Below are 20,818 nucleotides of genomic sequence, written 5' to 3' on the forward strand. Positions count from 1 at the left end.
TCCCTCTCTCTCTCTATATATATAACACCATAGTGTCAACATCCTTGCACACCTTCAACCGTGAACCTCTTTAATCTCATGTCAACATTTTCCCATCATTTTTAGGCATTTCGGTTATATAAATCTCAAAATCATTGAACATTCACGAATTTGTGTTGAATCATCATTGAAATAATGGGGAGGTTTTGGAGAATGGCAGAAGCATTTGAGGTGGCCGGAAAGGTGAGAGATTGCGACAGCAGCGGCAGCGAACACTCGCCAGAGACCATGATGGATTTATCCGATATGGTAAACTCGTTCATAGAGAATGGCAATGGTGTTGTCAATAAAGATTTTGATATGCAAGTTGATGATGAATCCAGTTCAGATGGAATTGATGATGATATGGAGGAGATGAAGGAAGCATTGCAGAGATTGCTTCGAGTTGATAATGATGATGATGTGAGAAGAAACTTGATATCGAAAGTCCAAAAAGCGAGCAAGGATGTTGTTCAAGATAACCGATCATCACAATCTTTAGGGTTTAAACGGAGATTGATGGCTCGTCTTCGCGATCAGGGTCTCGACGCGGGTACTATTCTGATGCCATTTTTGTCATTTTTGATGTGAAATAATTTTGTTACAACTCAGGCGGAACCAGGGGTCAAGAGGGTCTGTTGACATCATTTTTACCTTTTTATATGTGAAATAATAATTATGTGGAAACAATACAAGTTATGGGTGGAACCAAGGAAGGCCAATAGGGTCTTATTGGGATTTCATAGATTATATATGAATAGTTTTTCAATAAAAGTCTTGACTTTTAACCCAAACTTTAACCACCTGACTAAAAAGTTATAGTTTTGCCGCTTATGTTACTTATACAAATGTGTAGGTCTTTGCAAATCGAAGTGGGAAAAGAAAGGCGGTCGGCTACTCGCTGGCAATCATGAATACATCGACGTTAATGTTGAACAAACTCGTTATATAATTATCATATCTTTGTTAGAAGAGTTCGAGATAGCTAGACCTACAACTAGTTACACTTCGTTCCTCGAGATCCTCCCTGAGATCTCACTTTTCAAAGTCGAAGATTTCAAAGAGATCGTGAAAATAATGTCTAGAGCCATTAAGAAGTCAATGAGTCAGATGAAGATGCCAGTACCACCATGGAGACGACGGGAGTATGTTCAGGCTAAATGGTTTGGGTCTTACAAACGAACCACCAACGAAAATCCGACTAAAAAGACACCGGATCGTATAGTGATCAACAATCAAAGTATTGGTTTTATATCCATTCCTGATCATACTTGCTATGGTAGACGTCAAGAACAATTTGCTAAGAGGGATTTTGGCTATAAAATGGGGAATTTAGCCATGGTCATGAATGGAGCAAGCTAGGATATATTTGTTCGATTAGTAAATTATTTGCTACATAGTTTATTTTTACAACCGTTATGATTTTTGGGTCAATATCATTAATGTACATATTCATGTGGATTTTTTCATTATAATATGCTTTAATTGCATTTTAGTTTCGTGGTATTTCATAAGTAATTGCAATCAAATTAAACTTACCATTAAAATTGCAGCATTTGCCTATGGTTTTTCCTTGATATGTATTTTGTTTCAATAATTGTTTTTATTTTAGGGGTTGTCTACATCTTACCCTCCTCAGACCTTATCTTAGATTTGCTATTGGTGGGATTTACTGAGTATGATGATGATGATGATTTTAGGGGTTGTTTGTTTAGCTCTTAATGATTCAGAAATCTAACTGGTTCAAGACTTAAAAGACTTAATGATTCAGATAGTTTGTTTCTGGTTAAGTATTATATTGAGTCTGACTGGTTAAGACCTCTAATCTAAATTGGTCAGACATTTGCCTCTGAACAGTTAAGCATTATATTGGCTCTATTGCGTTAGCACCACCACATCTATCTGGTATAGTTTTGAACCTCTGTTAAGTGTTAAATATGTCCTCCGTTATGTTCTAGCGACTGAGAATACTAATGATCTTGTATTGGTTGTTTTCCAATATCTTTCATATTAGTTAAAGCCCTAACTGCGATTTGGTTTCGACTTTTGATAAATTATAGCAAGACGACACGACTAACCCTTCAACAATATGCTCTATGCTCTAAGGCATAGTTCCTTCTTGTAACAGGCGATGCCCTTTTTTTTTTGCCTAAATGATCGACTTTTTATATGCTTTATTGCTTTAAAGTTTAACTTATATTTGCCTGGATGTCTGCTGCCCTGCTGTTTTTTTACCGTTAAATGTTAAACATTTTGTGATAGGATAGGAGTTAAGTGTTGAAGATCCTGCTAATAAATATTCTATCAATGTTAAAACTAGATGAACTAAAAATCTTAGTGAACTTACAAATCTTGACAAACCTATAATTAAACAAATAAGACAAACATTAAGAGAGGCTCAGTGACCTATTTGCTTTTGTGATTTGCTTTGAAGTTGTTCACATTATTATTGTAATGTGATTGTATTTTTTGTTTATCTATATTAGTTATAAAGTTCTATATGTATAACAGATCAGTAATTACAAAATGTATAACAAAGGCGAACAATTCTCATTATGAAACGCCCAGATTTCCTAATCCGAAAAAGTAATAGTATCATACTATTATTTAACAAAATTCGGGCATGACCCGTTCGTATTATGAACAAATCCCTGTAAGACCAACTTGTAAGAACTTAAATATGACACAACGGAAATTATGAGCCAAAAAACTTCGTTCTTAAAAAGTCATATTAATTACATGAAAACTCAATTACAAAATGTAATACGTTCATTAGAGAGGTTTCACAATGTTACATTATATCAAGGCTTCATGACCAGTTTAAAACAAACTATGTGACCTTTCTTTTCCGTACAATCCTTGCTCTCAACTCGATCTATGTCTGCTTCACTTCGCTAGTGGTAGAGGAAACCCGAGCGATACCCGTGGACACCACGTACAACCCAACCATTAGTCATTAACACACCATACAACATTAAACCATATAATAGAAATTCGTAAAGCATTCTATGAAGTAAACGTGGAATTGTCCAAGCGCTTTCTTAAATACTCTTTATCCAAACCAGGTTTCATTCCTTCATGAATCTGACAATCTCATGCCTGCATTACATTCCAAACTCAAAGCACATCATTAGTAATCGTAAGTACTCTGATGCCTTGATAACGTTCATACGTATATCTTTAGCATCGTATATTCATACACACATGCATTCACACTTACGCGCCTATTATCACATACACCTATATGCAAACGTACCTTCATACATGTCTACGTCCCTACCTACACACAAACAATCATTTACGAATTTATGTGCACTAGCTCATGCTTACCACTTCATACACATACGCTTATGCCGAAATGACATATTCACAACTTAACATAATATAGGCGATATACAAAACGACCTACGTGCCTACTAGATTCCTAAACATATTTACTTATACAATTTCTTACACTAACACGAAAACAAATCCATTCTTTCACTAACCGACGACCCTTATATCTCTTATATTCAAAACCAATCCTTAACATAAGTTATGTGACCTTGGAACACCATTTAAACAAGTCCAATGTATAAAACAACTAAAATCCAACAAACTGCCTGCAGCACGGTCCCTCGCGGGCCGCGTAAGCCTTGGCTTACTTCGTTTATTACTTCTAATTAGTACCTATTCTTTCATGATGTTTCATAAGCATAAGTATTATAAATTTATTAAAATACTAAAAAGTGAATTGAGATTCACTTACCTCGAGTGCCCGTCTCGTGCATGCTTCCTCATATCCTTTCCGTAGCCTTCCATGTTTCCCCCATCTTGACATGATCCTATACTTTCATGTCATCATGGTTACCACTTCATTAGTATAAACACACATTTTAATATTGCATTCATTTGACATTCATATCCAACATTAAACTTTATTTGTCAAATTCCAATCAACACAAAATATAAGCTTGAAGTCGCATCTTTTCATTCCGCATAATTCTTCATGTTGTTACATTTAGCACATATTGATTTAGCATGTATTTACTGATTTCACTAATATAACACTTGAGACAAAATTTTAATACACTAATTATGCACAGTTGACTTTCAGAAAGTCAACTGTCCATCTTGTGATTTATCAATCTAACTTCATACGTCCACATTATTATAGTCGATTATGTTACGGGCATCATATACATTCCCAACTTACTTAGTAAAACGCACATACCACCACACGATCATATATGCACATTCAACATAATCAAATCCTTCCATATTTGTCATCTCATAATCCCACAACTATCAACATCATTTAAGATTGATCAATTTTAACGCTACCCTTGAACCCAACTTTAGCTTGCTAGAAAAATCCACATATTATACAACCACATCACCCAACTACAAAATCAACTAAGTGTATTTGGTGTGCCATAACCTTACACATAGAATACAAGCTACTAATGCACGCTTCTAACACATCATACTAACAAATCAAAGTCCCATATGATCTCTACTTAAATCACACTTTTCATCTTAGTTCGCTAACAATTATGTCATTATCACTTTCCATACATAATTACCCGCAACTTGCATACAATTCCACATAAAATTGTCACTTAGGCATTTTATCGAGAACTTGATGTGCGTACTACAAACAAGGCACAATGTACAAGTATTTCATGCCTAACCTTCCTAGTCCATACAAAATTCAACCAAATTTCACATAGTTTCTTTATCTACATCAAGAACATCAATCAAAACTCTAATACCTATACATTCATCTTTCGATTTCTCATAAGTTTCATCATCTAGGAATTTCTAAAATCTTATCATGTAACTAGCACATGTGGGTTTTTCTTCAAACCTTCAATACAAACGAATTCAAGCATAATACATCTTTTAATGATGATTCTAATTCATACACAAGTTCAATTTCTTTAATTTCACGAACTTGATTAAACCCTAGTTCATGATAATGCACAAAAATACATCATTCAACTTACCTTATGTTCAATATGCTTAGATTAGAGATTTCTTGGACCCATGCATCCGATTCTTTCTTGATAACACCCTTAATTGAAGTGATTCTTGAGTTATGTTACAGGAGAAGGGTTTCTCCTTCCCCTGCTCTTCTTGCGTTGCACAACCACACCCACAATCACTGGGTTTTTATTTTTGATACTAATATTTGTTACAATTTACACATTTAGCCCTTAAGGTTATCCTTGTTGTCATGTTTGCATATATGTTTCATTCTTTATAAACTTACATCAAAATTATTGAACTTAACTAATTAAATTAGACTCTTTAACATCAAATAAGCTATTATGAATTTTGGGGTGTTACACATTATTTATATTTGAGAAGGAATTGCTCTTTTTGGAATCGTGTCGGGTTATTCTCATTATTTATATTTGAGAAAGAATTGTTCTTTTTGGAATCGTACTGGGTTAAATCATAGTTGTTAATTGCGAATAGTGACAAATAGCAACAAGGAACCTATATGCTACATAGCGAATGACGATAAATAGCGACCACTATTTTATAAATAGCGATACACTAGAGAAAGAATTTTGAAAATTTTTATATCTATCTTATATAAAAATACCTTGGTATATATGCTATTTTACATGTATATTTAACAAAAACCTATAAATCTAGCTATTTTATAGCTATACCTAATTGCTATTTACATAAAAAAAACTAACTGTCGCTATTCACGTTATTGGTCGCTATGACCCAAATAGCGACACTTGGTCATCTCGTCGCTATCGCCGCTATTGACAACTATGGGTTAAATCATTGAACCTAAACCCATTTGTATGAGTCAATTAGACTATGGGGTATCGGGAGGGGGATTGGGGCGTGGGTTGGGTACAAACGCCCATGTCACCACCCCGGGTGGGCTTGCGTTTCGGCGTGGCCCCTTGGGCGGGGGTTTCAGCCCGGGCGTTGGGCGGGGCTACGAAAATGACATGGCGGAACCTCGTTGGCCAAGACTACTAGCCGTTAGGCATGGATTTAATTTTTTTTCCCATATTAATACCCTAACATATTTAACATTTTTCTCACACAATATCAAACACATAAAACACAATCTTGCCATGAGTTCTTCAAGTTCAAGTGAATCGTCATCATCATCTGACGATGGTGCGGAAATATTTCTACAAACGATCGCGACGGTGGTGAAAGCTATCGTGGAAGACGATGAGGAAGAGACTTCGAAACCTAAACGGAGGAGGTACATCTCTCGTGAACGACACACCGCTAACAATTTGTTGGTAAGCGATTATTTCTCAGCCGAACCTAAGTATGATGAAAAAATGTTTAGGCTCTGTTTCCGTATGAGTAGAAACTTATTTTTAAGGATATCTAGGGATCTTGATGTAACACCCCGTGTTTTCGAATGTCAAAGTCAAAGTCAAAGTCCAAGTCAACTTTGACTTTCTTTGATTATAAATAGTCGATTTTATGTTTTAGTTGTATTATGTGGAGTAAGTGTTGTAATCAGCAAGAATCGAAGTAATCGAATGTGTTTTAAAAGCGAACCGATCGACGACTGTGAATAGTAGGAAGTAACAATGCGATAAAGTTAACCTAATCAGTAATCAAACCGATCTAACAATCAATCGAATTCGAGACTCGAATTATGTGAATTTTGGTATTGTTATACGTGTGTGTGTGTGCCTTACGTGTTACTTGTGCATGTTTACTTTATGTTTGGTGTGGTATTCAAGCAAAGCAATCGAAAATCAAATCGAAACTCGAAAAGCAATCAAACTCAATTGAAACCGACATCGAAACGTGACTTATAGAAGATTGTATGTTAGATATAGTAGTTGGGACTGAAAGTAATTTGACTAGGAACTCTATCGTATTCGTATCATCGTCCATCGAAATCGAAACGTCGAAAATCGTCGCAAAATACTCAAAGTGTGTTGCGGATCGAACAGGAGGCAACCTGATCGAACAGGCCAGCCGATCGGCTAGCATCTTGCCAGCCGATCGAGCAGCCCACTCGATCGGAGCTCCTGGCCGATCGGCTGCCACTTTCCTCTTTTGGAGCCTATAAATAGGGCTGTCATTGTCATACTTTCCATTTTTGGAAAGCTCTAACCGAACCAACCATCTTCTTCACCTTTTCTCGGATTTCTCTCAATCCCGGTAAGTTTTCAGTCTAATTCTTGTACGATCTTGATCATTACTTGATTCTACACCTTTCTATCTTTCAAAACTTGGATTTTAACCGTGAAATCACCAAGATCTAAGTGTTCTTGGGTGATGTCATCATGGTGTTCTTGAAGAACATCATGTTTTGGCCTCATTCAACTATGATTAGCTTAGATCTAACCGATTTCCACATAAACAAGCTAAGATCTACCAAAGATCTAAACATTCACAAGTTGTGAAGGATTGAAAGAAGGAATCCCAACTTTCTTTCAACTCTTTTACACTCAATGCCTTCAAACCGATAGAAACGGAGCTTGAACCGGCTAACTAATCATTCAAACAGTTAAAGGGTTCAAGATTCAGATTCTATGAACAAGGTTCACCGATTTCGGGTTAAACTCTAAACCGACATTCCGAACCGTTCACCGGCCGGACTTGGGTGATTCCTGTCCGAGCCAAAGAAACAAGTAGGGACGGAGGATATCATGGTTCAACACGTTGTCAGGATACCTTGAAAGAATGACAAATAAACAAACAGCCAAGTGTTAGACGAAAGGCCGATCAGGTCAGAAATGCTGGCCGAACGGCTAGGCTGTTCGAACAGCCCAGCCGATCGGACACACCAGCCGATCGACCGGGCCAGCCGATCGGCTAGCACATGGCGTCCCACTTTTCCAAACTTTCGAAGTATAGTATTGACGAAGTAATGTTCGATCGAATAGGTCACACGATTGGTAAACATTACTGTTCGGATCATGAGATACTATGCTTCAACACTTAATCGTTTTCACAACTCGTTTGTAGTAGGGAATGCCAGCCGATCGAATAGACTGTTCGATCGAGTGACATTCAGTTGAGGGCTAACTCTGAAGTCCTAGCTGATCGAGTGAGCTAGCCGATCGAGTGAGCTAACCAATCGAGTGAGCTAGCCGATCGAGCGAACCGTTCGATCGATCGACTTGAAAGGTAGGAACACTTCAGTGTTCTCAAATACTGCAACAAAAAACTTCAAAAGTTCAAATCCTCAAACACAAATACACCAGAGGAAGAAACAATCCACTCGAATGGCCCAGCCGATCGAGCCTGCCGGCCGATCGAATAGGACTGTCCAACCGGACATACCAGCCGACCGAACAGCCCGTTCGATCGAACCTGCCGTTCGATCGACCAGCCCATTCGATCCATCCATACTTGTTTACTTTTCCGCGTTACTTATCGTTATGCTATCGAACTATTCAGGCTAATCTTACTCTCAGCGCTCCCTTCAATCCACAATCAATCACTGTGAGTATACTCGATCCCTTTTTGATTTTAGCACTTTTGGGTGTTACATACGTTACCTATCAAATCACCATCAAACGCAAACTATTTGAACGCTGACCATTTGCATGTGCTACTTGACTAAATGAATGTTGTTCAATTATGTTTACGCGTGGAATGCTATCTACCTGCCTTAGCAACGTAGTACTATAGTTTGGACTCAGCACTCGTTCACACGGGGGTTGTTAAGGACAATTACTTGCATGGATTACGGTGGTAATCATGTATTGCGAACCGTCTCGGACGGTCAACCCACAGTCGTTGGTATCGATGGTCCCATGTCGATAATTAACATGCATCGTTTTCCCCTGTGTACGTGCCTGGTTATGCGTAAACTATTCAAACTCTATATGCTATTATCAAATTTGTGTGCTCACCTTTACATTATATGTATTGACTTTATTTTAACGTATGTGACAGGTGCTTAAGTTGCTAGGATGCTTAGGTGCATGGTGATGAAATCGAGGCTAGGGAGTCTAGAAATAATAAACATTTGTCTGTAATAACTGAATCTGAGTTGTCGGAACGGAAATATTTGCCTAGTTGCTTTCTATGATAACTTGTTATTTATTTGGGACACGGTATGGGACGTGTCATGTAAACTGAATTTATATAATAGTTGTTGTGGAAACTTCTGGACAATCTGTTTCGCTTAGTTCCGCGCCCCGATGATTCCGCCATCGGTTGGGGTGTGACAGATTGGTTTTAGAGCCATAACTATAGGGAATTAGGATAGACACGACCTAGTCCGGGTCGCTGTCTTAGAGACCTAGACTATAGTTAGGAACCTTTAGACCAAGTTTATGTGCTTATTCTGTAATTCTTCACTATCACTGCACTCGAATTTTCAACTAACGTCAGGCGATTCAGTCAGGAATAGGTGTGACAGCCGCAAACTCCTGACCAAACTGCCTGACTTATGCTGATTTTATTCGTTCATTCATGCTTACCTCATTATTTTCACCAACAAACACGGGAGATTATACCAAATCTGGAGTGAAATCCATATTTTGATGAATAATCTCCTTTATTTCATTAAAAACAACGAAGAAATTGCTAAGCCAAGGGGTGAAACCCTGACCTTGGCAGTTTGTTCTGGATTTTATTTATCTCACCAAGGCCTCGATGGACTCCAACGACCTGAACTCACAAGTATGACCTAGGAAGCACGTGCGGAATGCCTGAGAATCGAGGCAGAAACACGACCTCTAGAGTCGAAAATGATGACAAGTCTACTGCGAATAGTCGAGTTGCCTTGGGTAGTCGAAGTCTAGTAGCCGCAGACAATCCATCTCTCGATTTTATGTGTTTCGATTCGGAGAACCGCAACCGTGTACTCTGATGACTCGTTGATTTTGCGTGTTTATGTGTGCTTTCTCTATTTTGTGTTTATATTTTGGGATGTTATCCGATTTTGCTATCATTTCAACCGACACACACGACTCACATTTGCTGCTCTATCTCAACTCGACATCCAGTTGTCGCAACTCTAGACGATATTATACTATGTTATGCTATACGACTAAGTTAGGCTAATACGATGCTATTCGATGTACTATACGAACGACACGCGAGCTTTGAATGATAGGATCTTGAGGCAGTCAGAATGCTATATGTGCTTATAGGGAAATTACGTGACATTACTTGCCTCTGTGATTAAGTGGTTACGTGCTTTTGTGTTCATGTGAATCTGTGCTTATGTGCTTCTGTGCTTACGTGTATCTGTGACTTATGTGTTTATGTGATACGTGTTCCGACGTGATTCTAAGCTTTAGATAGTAGTAGACGTGTGAGGTGAGATTCGATTTCGTTGTGTTGAGACTCGTGACGATGTCTAATGCAGACCATGTCGTCGTCTGGATCTCGACACCGAACCCCACTTACCCGCCAGGAAAAGAGGGACAGACGTCTCGCTGCCATCATCTCCAAAACTGTGGCGAAAACTGTGAGTGAGGTGTATGAAAACGCTACCAAGTTGTCAGAAGAATCTCGAGCTGAAATCCCTAAGGAATCGAGCAAGGCTGCTTTCAGCTTCAAGCAGTTCAAACCATGCAGACCAAAAGAGTTCACTGGCGAAGATGGTCCAACAGCCATGTTTCACTGGTTCGACTCAGTCGAAGTCACTCTGCGCCAGAGCGGATGTCCCAAGCATCTCCGCACTCTCAATGCTACAGGCGTCTTCCAGTCCCGTGCTCTAGACTGGTGGACGGCCGAACGAAACAAGCGCGGAAATGATGCAGCTTACGGGCTATCATGGAAGGAGTTGAAAGCAATTATGATCGAAGAATTCTTCCCTCCTCATGAGCACCAAAAGCTGGAGGACGAGTTCTGGGGAATCAAGCAGAAGGATGGAGACAACGCTGCTCTCACTGCTCGCTTCAAGCAGCTTAGCATTATCTGTCCCGATCAAGTCAAGACCTCAGATCAAGCCATCAAGAAGTACATCCGAGCCCTACCCGACTGTGTAGCCGACTTTGTTCACGCCGCCAAGCCAGCAACGATCGAGGAAACCTACCTACTCGCCGCTGAGATCAACGATAAGCGAGTCAAGTCTGGTTTCTGGGATAAGCAAACCAAGTCTCTGCACCAAGTCACTGCAACACCCACCGACTCATCTGCTCAATCCTCCAAGTCTTCAAGAAGGAATAAAAAAAACAACAACAACAGCTCCAGCAACAAGAGCTGTGCTGCCGCAACCACTGCTACTCCACTCCAAGCTGTACCAGCTCAACAGCAGCCGCACCAGCGCTCAGCTCCAGTGATCAATGCACCGCCAGCGAAGCGTGCATACACAGGCCCTCACCCACTCTGCCCGACATGTTCGTATCATCATCCAGTGGGTCTAGCTTGTCGTTTTTGCGCTCACTGCAATCTGTACGGTTATTTCACTGCGAACTGTTGCTATGGTCCTCGTCAAGCCCCAGCTCAAGCTACTGTCAACCAAGCTCTACTCCCCGCCCCTCAAGGCCAACCAGCAGCTCCAGCACCGGCAGTCAATGCTCGAGTCTGCTTTGCATGTGGTGACCCTAACCACTTTGCAAACAGGTGCCCAAACAAGGTGGTTAAGCAAGAGCCCTAGCAGCAACAACAGCAGCCTCAGCAACAGTAGCAGGCAGCCCATGCCCGAACCTTCAACATCAATGCCCGCCAGGCTCAGGCGGATAACAACGTGGTTAATGGTACATTCCTTGTGAATGGTATTTATGCATCATGTTTATTTGATACTGGAGCCGATAACTGCTTTGTGTCGTTTGAATTCGAGAAGCTCCTTAGTCGTAAGCGCTCATATCTATCCTCGTTATTCGAAGTCGAAGTTGCTACAGGAAGAACTATTGCCGTTAATTCAGTACTCTCGAACTCAACAATCACATCTTCCCAATCGACCTTATTCCGATGCAACTCGAAAGTTTTGATGTAATAATAGGCATGGACTTTCTTCGCGAAAACCATGCTGAAGTTGTGTGCTTCGAAAAGATGATTCGATTCTCGCTCGCGAATGGTGATCTTCTATGTGTATATGGTGAAACAGCGTCGAAAGGCCTCAAGCTTATGTCTTGTATTCAAGCCAGCAAGTATCTCCGCAAGGAATACCGAGCCTTCTTGGCCAACATTGTAGTAGCGGAGAAGGGAAAGAAAAAGAAAGTTGAAGTCGAAGATGTTCCAGTGGTTCGTGAATTTCCTCAGGTGTTCCCTGATGATCTTCCCGGACTACCACCAAGTCGTGATATCGACTTTCGTATCGACCTCATTCCTGGAGCTAACCCCGTTGCCAAAACCGCTTATCGACTCGCTCCATCCGAAATGAGGGAACTCTCGAACTAACTCCAGGAATTACTCGAAAAAGGTTTATTCGCCCAAGCACCTCTCCTTGGGGCGCGCCAGTCCTTTTTGTCAAAAAGAAGGATGCATCGTTTCGGATGTGCATCGACTATCGGGAATTGAATAAGCTAACCATTAAGAACCGATACCCCTTACCCCGAATTGATGATTTGTTTGATCAGCTACAAGGTGCAGCATGCTTCACTAAGATCGATCTACGTTCAGGGTATCATCAGCTACGGATTCAAGAGGAAGACATTCCTTAAATCGCTTTTCGAACCCGTTATGGCCACTACGAATTTGTTGTCATGCCCTTTGGTCTAACCAACGCACCCGCGGTTTTTATGGACCTCATGAATCGCGTGTGTAAGCCTTACCTTGACCGTTTCGTCATCGTGTTCATCGACGATGTCTTGATTTATTCCAAATCGAAAGCCGAATATGCGCAACATCTACGTTTGGTTCTCGAGTTACTTCAGGGAAACCAACTCTACGCCAAGTTCTCCAAGTGCGAATTCTGGTTGGAGGAGGTCCAAATTCTGGGTCACATAGTGAATAGTCGAGGTATCCATGTCGATCCTGCGAAGATTGAAGCTGTCAAAAGCTGGATTACGCCTAAGAACCCGTCAGAAGTTCGTTCTTTTCTCGGACCAGCGGGCTATTATCGACGATTCATTGAAGTATTCTCCAAGATCGCTGTGCCGCTCACTGCTCTTACTCATAAGGACAAGCCTTTTGTGTGGGGAAACGCACAAGAGACTGCCTTTCAAATCCTCAAGCATATGCTGTGCAACGCACCGATTCTTACGCTGCCCGATAGAAGCGACAACTTCATTGTCTACTGTGATGCTTCTAACCTTGGTCTCGGCTGTGTTCTCATGCAACGAGACAAGGTTATAGCCTACGCATCTCGTCAGCTCAAGATCCACGAGAAGAACTATACAACCCATGACCACGAGCTAGGCACGGTTGTCTTTGCATTGAAGATTTGGCGACACTACCTGTATGGCACGAAGTGTACAATCTACACTGATCACAGGAGTTTACAACACATCTTTAATCAGAGAGAGCTTAATATGCGTCAACGCCGATGGGTAGAACTTCTCAATGATTACGACTGTGAGATTCGTTATCACCCAGGCAAGGCGAATGTGGTTGCTGACGCGCTCAGCAGAAAGAGTTACGTGCTCAGTACTCGAAACATCCAAGCCCAGCACAATCTCGAAACCCTTATCCGCGAAGCTCAACATGCTTGCTTTAACGAGCGCACATTGAAGAGAGAGAGGATCTATCACGATGGAGCTCAGTTAGTAAGCAAATCAGATGGGATATTCTATTATCTGGACCGAATTTGGATCCCTAAATGGACCAATTTGCGAAAGATTATTATGAATGAAGCCCACAAGTCCCGATATTCTATTCATCCCGGTGCAGACAAGATGTACCAGGATCTTCGTTATAAGTACTGGTGGCCGGGTATGAAAAGGGATATCGCTCTGTACGTTGGAAGCTGTTTAACTTGCGCAAGAGTCAAGGCTGAACATCAAAGACCTTCTGGCTTACTCGAACAACCGCCGATACCTATATGGAAGTGGGAGAGTATAACTATGGATTTCATAACGAAACTCCTGCCCACGCCATCAGGTCACGACAGTATTTGGGTTATAGTTGATCGTCTAACGAAATCAGCCCACTTTTTGCCAATACGAGAAGATTACAAGGTGGAACGACTAGCCCAAATCTACACCGACGAGATCATCCGTAATCATGGTACGCCTCGTGACATCATTTCAGACCGTGACGCTCGGTTCACTTCGCGATTGTGGGAAACGTTTCAAGCGGCCCTAGGTACGTCGCTTAATCTAAGTACTGCATTCCATCCTCAAACCGACGGACAAACTGAAAGAACGATCCGTACACTTGAATACATGCTCCGAGCGTGTGTTATAGATTTTGGTGGTAGTTGGAACAAATACCTGCCATTGGTGGAATTTTCGTACAATAATAGCTATCATGCCAGCATTCAAATGGCACCTTTCGAGGCTTTGTATGGTAGAAGATGTCGATCGCCTATTGTGTGGCACGAGATCGGTCACTCGCAACTAACCGGTCCCGAGATTCTACAAGAAGCGACTGACAAAATCCACCAGATTCGAGACAACTTGGTAAAAGCTCGAAACAGACAGAAAAGTTACGCCGATAAAAGACGCAAGCCCCTTGAATTTGAAGTTGGTGACTACGTACTCCTAAAGGTATCACCTGGAAGGGTGTAGTCCGATTCGGCAAGAAAGGGAAACTAGCGCCTCGATATGTGGGACCTTTTAGGATTCTAGAAAGAATCGGAAAAGTCGCCTACAGACTCGAATTACCGGAGGAACTCAGTAACGTCCACCCGACTTTCCACGTCTCTAACCTCCGAAAATACCTTGCTGATCATGATCTAATCGTACCGCTCGACGATCTTCAGGTCAACGAAACATTACACTTCGTGGAAAAGCCTGTCGAAATCATGGATCGCCAAACCAAGCAACTCAGGCGCTCTCGCATCCCGATCGTGAAGGTCCGATGGGAAGGCAAACGAGGCGCGGAGTTCACTTGGGAACTCGAAAGCGACATGAAGGCCAAGTACCCGCAGCTGTTTAAATAAATAGATCTGAAGCATCAAATTGGTAAATCACGGTGTCGTGTAGCCTTCGGCCTAATTTCGGGACAAAATTCCCTAAACAAGGGGAGGCTGTAACACCCCGTGTTTTCGAATGTCAAAGTCAAAGTCAAAGTCCAAGTCAACTTTGACTTTCTTTGATTATAGATAGTCGATTTTATGTTTTAGTTGTATTATGTGGAGTAAGTGTTGTAATCAGCAAGAATCGAAGTAATCGAATGTGTTTTAAAAGCGAACCGATCGACGACTGTGAATAGTAGGAAGTAACAATGCGATAAAGTTAACCTAATCAGTAATCAAACCGATCTAACAATCAATCGAACTCGAGACTCGAATTATGCGAATTTTGGTATTGTTATACGTGTGTGTGTGTGCCTTACGTGTTACTTGTGCATGTTTACTTTATGTTTGATGTGGTATTCAAGCAAAGCAATCGAAAATCAAATCGAAACTCGAAAAGCAATCAAACTCAATTGAAACCGACATCGAAACGTGACTTATAGAAGATTGTATGTTAGATATAGTAGTTGGGACTGAAAGTAATTTGACTAGGAACTCTATCGTATTCGTATCATCGTGCATCGAAATCGAAACGTCGAAAATCATCGCAAAATACTCAAAGTGTGTTGCGGATCGAATAGGAGGCAACCTGATCGAAGAGGCCAGCCGATCGGCTAGCATCTTGCCAGCCGATCGAGCAGCCCACTCGATCGGAGCTCCTGGCCGATCGGCTGCCACTTTCCTCTTTTGGAGCCTATAAATAGGGCTGTCATTGTCATACTTTCCATTTTTGGAAAGCTCTGACCGAACCAGCCATCTTCTTCACCTTTTTTCAGATTTCTCTCAATCCCGGTAAGTTTTCACTCTAATTCTTGTACGATCTTGATCATTACTTGATTCTACACCTTTCTATCTTTCAAAACTTGGATTTTAACCGTGAAATCACCAAGATCTAAGTGTTCTTGGGTGATGTCATCATGGTGTTCTTGAAGAACATCATGTTTTGGCCTCATTCAACTATGATTAGCTTAGATCTAACCGATTTCCACATAAACAAGCTAAGATCTACCAAAGATCTAAACATTCACAAGTTGTGAAGGATTGAAAGAAGGAATCCCAACTTTCTTTCAACTCTTTTACACTCAATGCCTTCAAACCGATAGAAACGGAGCTTGAACCGGCTAACTAATCATTCAAACAGTTAAAGGGTTCAAGATTCAGATTCTATGAACAAGGTTCACCGATTTCGGGTTAAACTCTAAACCGACATTCCGAACCGTTCACCGGCCGGACTTGGGTGATTCCTGTCCGAGCCAAAGAAACAAGTAGGAACGGAGGATATCATGGTTCAACACGTTGTCAGGATACCTTGAAAGAATGACAAATAAACAAACAGCCAAGTGTTAGACGAAAGGCCGATCAGGTCAGAAATGCTGGCCGAACGGCTAGGCTGTTCGAACAGCCTAGCCGATCGGACACACCAACCGATCGACCGGGCCAGCCGATCGGCTAGCACATGGCGTCCCACTTTTCCAAACTTTCGAAGTATAGTATTGATGAAGTAATGTTCGATCGAATAGGTCACACGATTGGTAAACATTACTGTTCGGATCATGAGATACTATGCTTCAACACTTAATCGTTTTCACAACTCGTTTGTAGTAGGGAATGCCAGCCGATCGAATAGACTGTTCGATCGAGTGACATTCAGTTGAGGGCTAACTCTGAAGTCCTAGCCGATCGAGTGAGCTAGCTGGTCGAGTGAGCTAACCGATCGAGTGAGCTAGCCGATCGAGCGAACCGTTCGATCGATCGACTTGAAAGGTAGGAACACTTCAGTGTTCTCAAATACTGCAACAAAAAACTACAAAAGTTCAAATCCTCAAACACAAACACACCAGAGGAAGAAACAATCCACTCGAATGGCCCAGCCGATCGAGCCTGCCGGCCGATCGAATAGGACTGTCCAACCGGACATACCAGCCGACCGAACAGCCCGTTCGATCGAACCTGCCGTTCGATCGACCAGCCCATTCAATCCATCCATACTTGTTTACTTTTCCGCGTTACTTATCGTTATGCTATCGAACTATTCAGGCTAATCTTAATCTCAGCGCTCCCTTCAATCCACAATCAATCACTGTGAGTATACTCGATCCCTTTTTGCTTTTAGCACTTTTGGGTGTTACATACGTTACCTATCAAATCACCATCAAACGCAAACTATTTGAACGCTGACCATTTGCATGTGCTACTTGACTAAATGAATGCTGTTCAATTATGTTTACACGTGGAATGCTATCTACCTGCCTTAGCAACGTAGTACTATAGTTTGGACTCAGCACTCGTTCACACGGGGGTTGTGAAGGACAATTACTTGCATGGATTACGGTGGTAATCATGTATTGCGAACCGTCTCGGACGGTCAACCCGCAGTCGTTGGTATCGATGGTCCCATGTCGATAATTAACATGCATCGTTTTCCCCTGTGTACGTGCCTGGTTATGCGTAAACTATTCGAACTCTATATGCTATTATCAAACTTGTGTGCTCACCTTTACATTATATGTATTGACTTTATTTTAACGTATGTGACAGGTGCTTAAGTTGCTAGGATGCTTAGGCGCATGGTGATGAAATCGAGGCTAGGGAGTCTAGAAATAATAAACATTTGTCTGTAATAATTGAATCTGAGTTGTCGGAACGGAAATATTTGCCTAGTTGCTTTCTATGATAACTTGTTATTTATTTGGGACACGGTATGGGACGTATCATGTAAACTGAATTTATACAATAGTTGTTGTGGAAACTTCTGGACAATCTGTTTCGCTCAGTGCCGCGCCCCGATGATTCCGCCATCGGTTGGGGTGTGACACTTGAGGAGAAGTACATTTTCCAACAAAAACCAGATGTAACCGGGCAATTAGGATTTAGTACGTGGCAAAAGGTCACAACCGCACTTAGACAGTTAGCGTACGACAATAGTTCAGACATTATGGATGACTATTTAAAAATGTCTGCACGTGTAGCTAGAGAAAGTCTTCACAACTTTTGTTCGTGTTTTTTAGAACTTCATAAGAAAAGATATTTGTGAAAGCAGTCGTTCAGTGACATGTAACAAATATTGGAACATCACGCTGATTATCGTGGGCTACCCGGGATGCTAGGTAGTTTAGATTGTATGAAATGGCGTTGGGAACTTTGTCCAACCGCATGGCAAGGCGCTCACACGAGTGGATATCACGGGATGCCAGCCATCATGCTTGAAGCGGTTGCGTCCCAAGATCTTTGGATACGATATGCGTTCTTCGGTATGCCAGGTTCACATAACGATATTACCATCATAAAACACTCGCCCCTTTTCAATGACCGGGTTGTCACACCCTGACTGTGACACCCTAGGAAAACCAGTAAACAACACAACTAGCTTCCCCAGTAACCGCATGCTAAATTTCGGGACGAAATTTCTTTCAACTTGGGGATAATGTGACAACTCGTGTTTCAAACCTTCGTTGTACCTGGATGTAACCTGTTTGATCAATATGTGATTATGTGATACACGGTTTTAAATGAAACACTATGTTTATATTATGTGATTATATGTATGCTTATATATCCCGAATCGCACAACATTCACCCAGTCGCACAAGCCTTTGCTTTGGGCTTCGATTCCACACGACTCTCGGCCCACTCCCCACTCGAAACCCATGATGGGCAGCCCATGCAAGGGTTCGGCCACTCCCCTATATAAGCTGATACAAAACCTTGGTGAGGTTTTGCTTCCCCATTATTTGCTAACACTCTACACACAACAAACCCTACTCCCTCTTCCTTCTCTCTCGAAGCCGACGGCATCAACAGCCCCATCCCTTGAAGCTTTTGTGTTCGGATCAATCCTTGTTCTCTTCTCTAACCGGTTAGTGTTCGACTATTGATTGTGTGTTATGTGATGTTGTGATATACATGCTCTATGTGATGATTTAGGGATGATACATGATCGACTTTGGTATGAAATCGGCTCACATGTATAGTATTGTAAGATCAATATAGGGTTGTTAATCATATGAAGTTGTTGATGATCTAGAATCGATTGCATGATTAATCGGCTGTAGACAAGTATATATGGATGATTGGTTGGGTTATTATGTTAATAAGCATACTAGTAACCAAGAACATGAATCTTGTTAATATGTTTAAGTGTTGTGATTATTGCTCGTGTGTTATTCATAATTAGGGTTCATGAGAATCGATTGGAATATGCTTAATTTGATCGATTGTATGCTAAATGGAAACTGTTGATTGTGTTGATTGATTGTGTGTAAAGAAGGAAACTGTTGAATGATATAACTAAATAGCATAAGTTTCGGATATTAAAACGAACCGCACAAGCTTGTCGGTCACACAAGATCAGATCATACAAGACCTGATCTGATCGCACAAGCTACCAGTCGCACAAGATCAGATACAACCGTTAAAGCACTATGTACAACATATACCTTGCATGATCGCACAAGACCTGTGGATCGCACAAGACAGTGCTGATCGCACAAGGCTTGGGCCACACACAGCAGTTGGACTTCACTTATGCTGTTGGGCCGAATAGCCCAAAACACGATCGCACAAGCCATCCGGATCGCACAAGTCCATCCGGACCGCACAAGAGATCCATGTTTATCTGTTTGGGCCGTATGCTTTTTGGGTTTCTGTTACCAACTCGCACAAGATGATTGGGCTCGCACAAGCTCAATGGCCCAATCATCCGAGTCGCACAAGTTAGGCCCTTTATACAATTGACTGCTAATGTGTCATACGTGGTTGCCATAATCAATACGTGTTCGTAACCGGTTAGGCTATGTGTAAAACTTATGTGCATTACTTAAAACCAAAACCTGACTTATATGGTAACCATGTTAGGACGTGGTTGACCCCTTATAGCTTAAGTAACCTTTTCGTGTTCTGCCGAGTAAACTAAGGTGAGTTCACACTCTTCCAAGGCATAGGATTCCCCGGTGGGTAGGGAATGGGATTGAACAATTACTCGTACTTTCACTATTACTAGACTATTTACCATCGTCCTCGGATAGCGAAGGGCACTTACGTAAAACCTACGTAAACTTGTACTTACCACTGTCCTAAGGTTGCGAAGGGTATTTACGTAAAACCTACGTAAACGAATACTTATCACTGTCCTCAGGTTGCGAAGGGCACTTACATAAAACCTACGTAAATCTCACACGTACCACTGTCCTCGGGTTGAGAAAGGCACTTACGTAAAACCTACGTAAACCTCGTACGTACCCCTGTTCTCGGGTTGGGAAGAACACTTATGGTTACAACTAGTCTAGTACATACAAAATGGGAAGTCCCTACTAACTGAAGATACTATTGGCATAGTAAACCCAACATGATTATGAAACGAACTTACGATACCTGAAACGAATTCAATAACTGAACAATCAACTGTGGACTCGCTCAACTTTTTTGTTGACTCTCTGTTACATGCCTTGCAGGTCGATAGGTATTCATGGAGCTTGCACAGGGAGGCGCGGCCGTTGTGGGACATGGACAGTGGATGCCATGTTAAAACATTATGACATTTTGAACTTTTTACTTATGTTTGGGTTTTGACAATTATGCTTCCGCTAAACACTTAACTATGTTTTGTTTTGAACACCTTTTATATTGATGGGTTGAACTTTATTTAATACTTACAATGTTCAATATGATTGGTGGCTTGATCCTGGTCATGTCACGCCTCCAAGCGGTGATACTTCGCGTGTGGATTTTTGGGGGTGTGACACTGACTTTTGCGGAAGCGTGGTTGTTGGTGTGACTTCTTAATAC

General features: G+C 41.4%; 1 protein-coding gene and 1 long non-coding RNA gene across 2 annotated transcripts; one reads left to right on the forward strand and one right to left on the reverse strand.

The window, feature by feature from the left end:
- On the forward strand, positions 1-1,565 carry LOC110917674. The gene is made up of 2 exons (XM_022162149.2): positions 1-571; positions 875-1,565. The coding sequence occupies exons 1-2, from the start codon at positions 175-177 to the stop codon at positions 1,378-1,380; spliced, it is 903 nt and encodes a 300-aa protein (XP_022017841.1). The 5' UTR covers positions 1-174; the 3' UTR covers positions 1,381-1,565.
- Positions 1,566-2,799: 1,234 nt separating this feature from the next.
- Positions 2,800-5,132, reverse strand: LOC110918200. The gene is made up of 3 exons (XR_002581138.2): positions 5,007-5,132; positions 3,767-3,842; positions 2,800-3,117 (listed from the first exon to the last, which is right to left on the reverse strand). It is a non-coding gene; the product is annotated as an uncharacterized LOC110918200 (long non-coding RNA).
- Positions 5,133-20,818: the final 15,686 nt, after the last annotated feature.

The sequence above is a fragment of the Helianthus annuus genome, chromosome 16 (assembly GCF_002127325.2).
Source record: "Helianthus annuus cultivar XRQ/B chromosome 16, HanXRQr2.0-SUNRISE, whole genome shotgun sequence".
In the NCBI taxonomy this organism is placed as follows: Eukaryota; Viridiplantae; Streptophyta; class Magnoliopsida; order Asterales; family Asteraceae; genus Helianthus; species Helianthus annuus.

Bases quoted from the DNA above. Each gene is read 5' to 3' on its own strand.
- LOC110917674 (XM_022162149.2), top strand. From the start codon at position 175: ATGGGGAGGTTTTGGAGAATGGCAGAAGCATTTGAGGTGGCCGGAAAG. The intron at 572-874 runs GTACTATTCTGA...ACAAATGTGTAG, and splicing joins CGATCAGGGTCTCGACGCGG to GTCTTTGCAAATCGAAGTGG.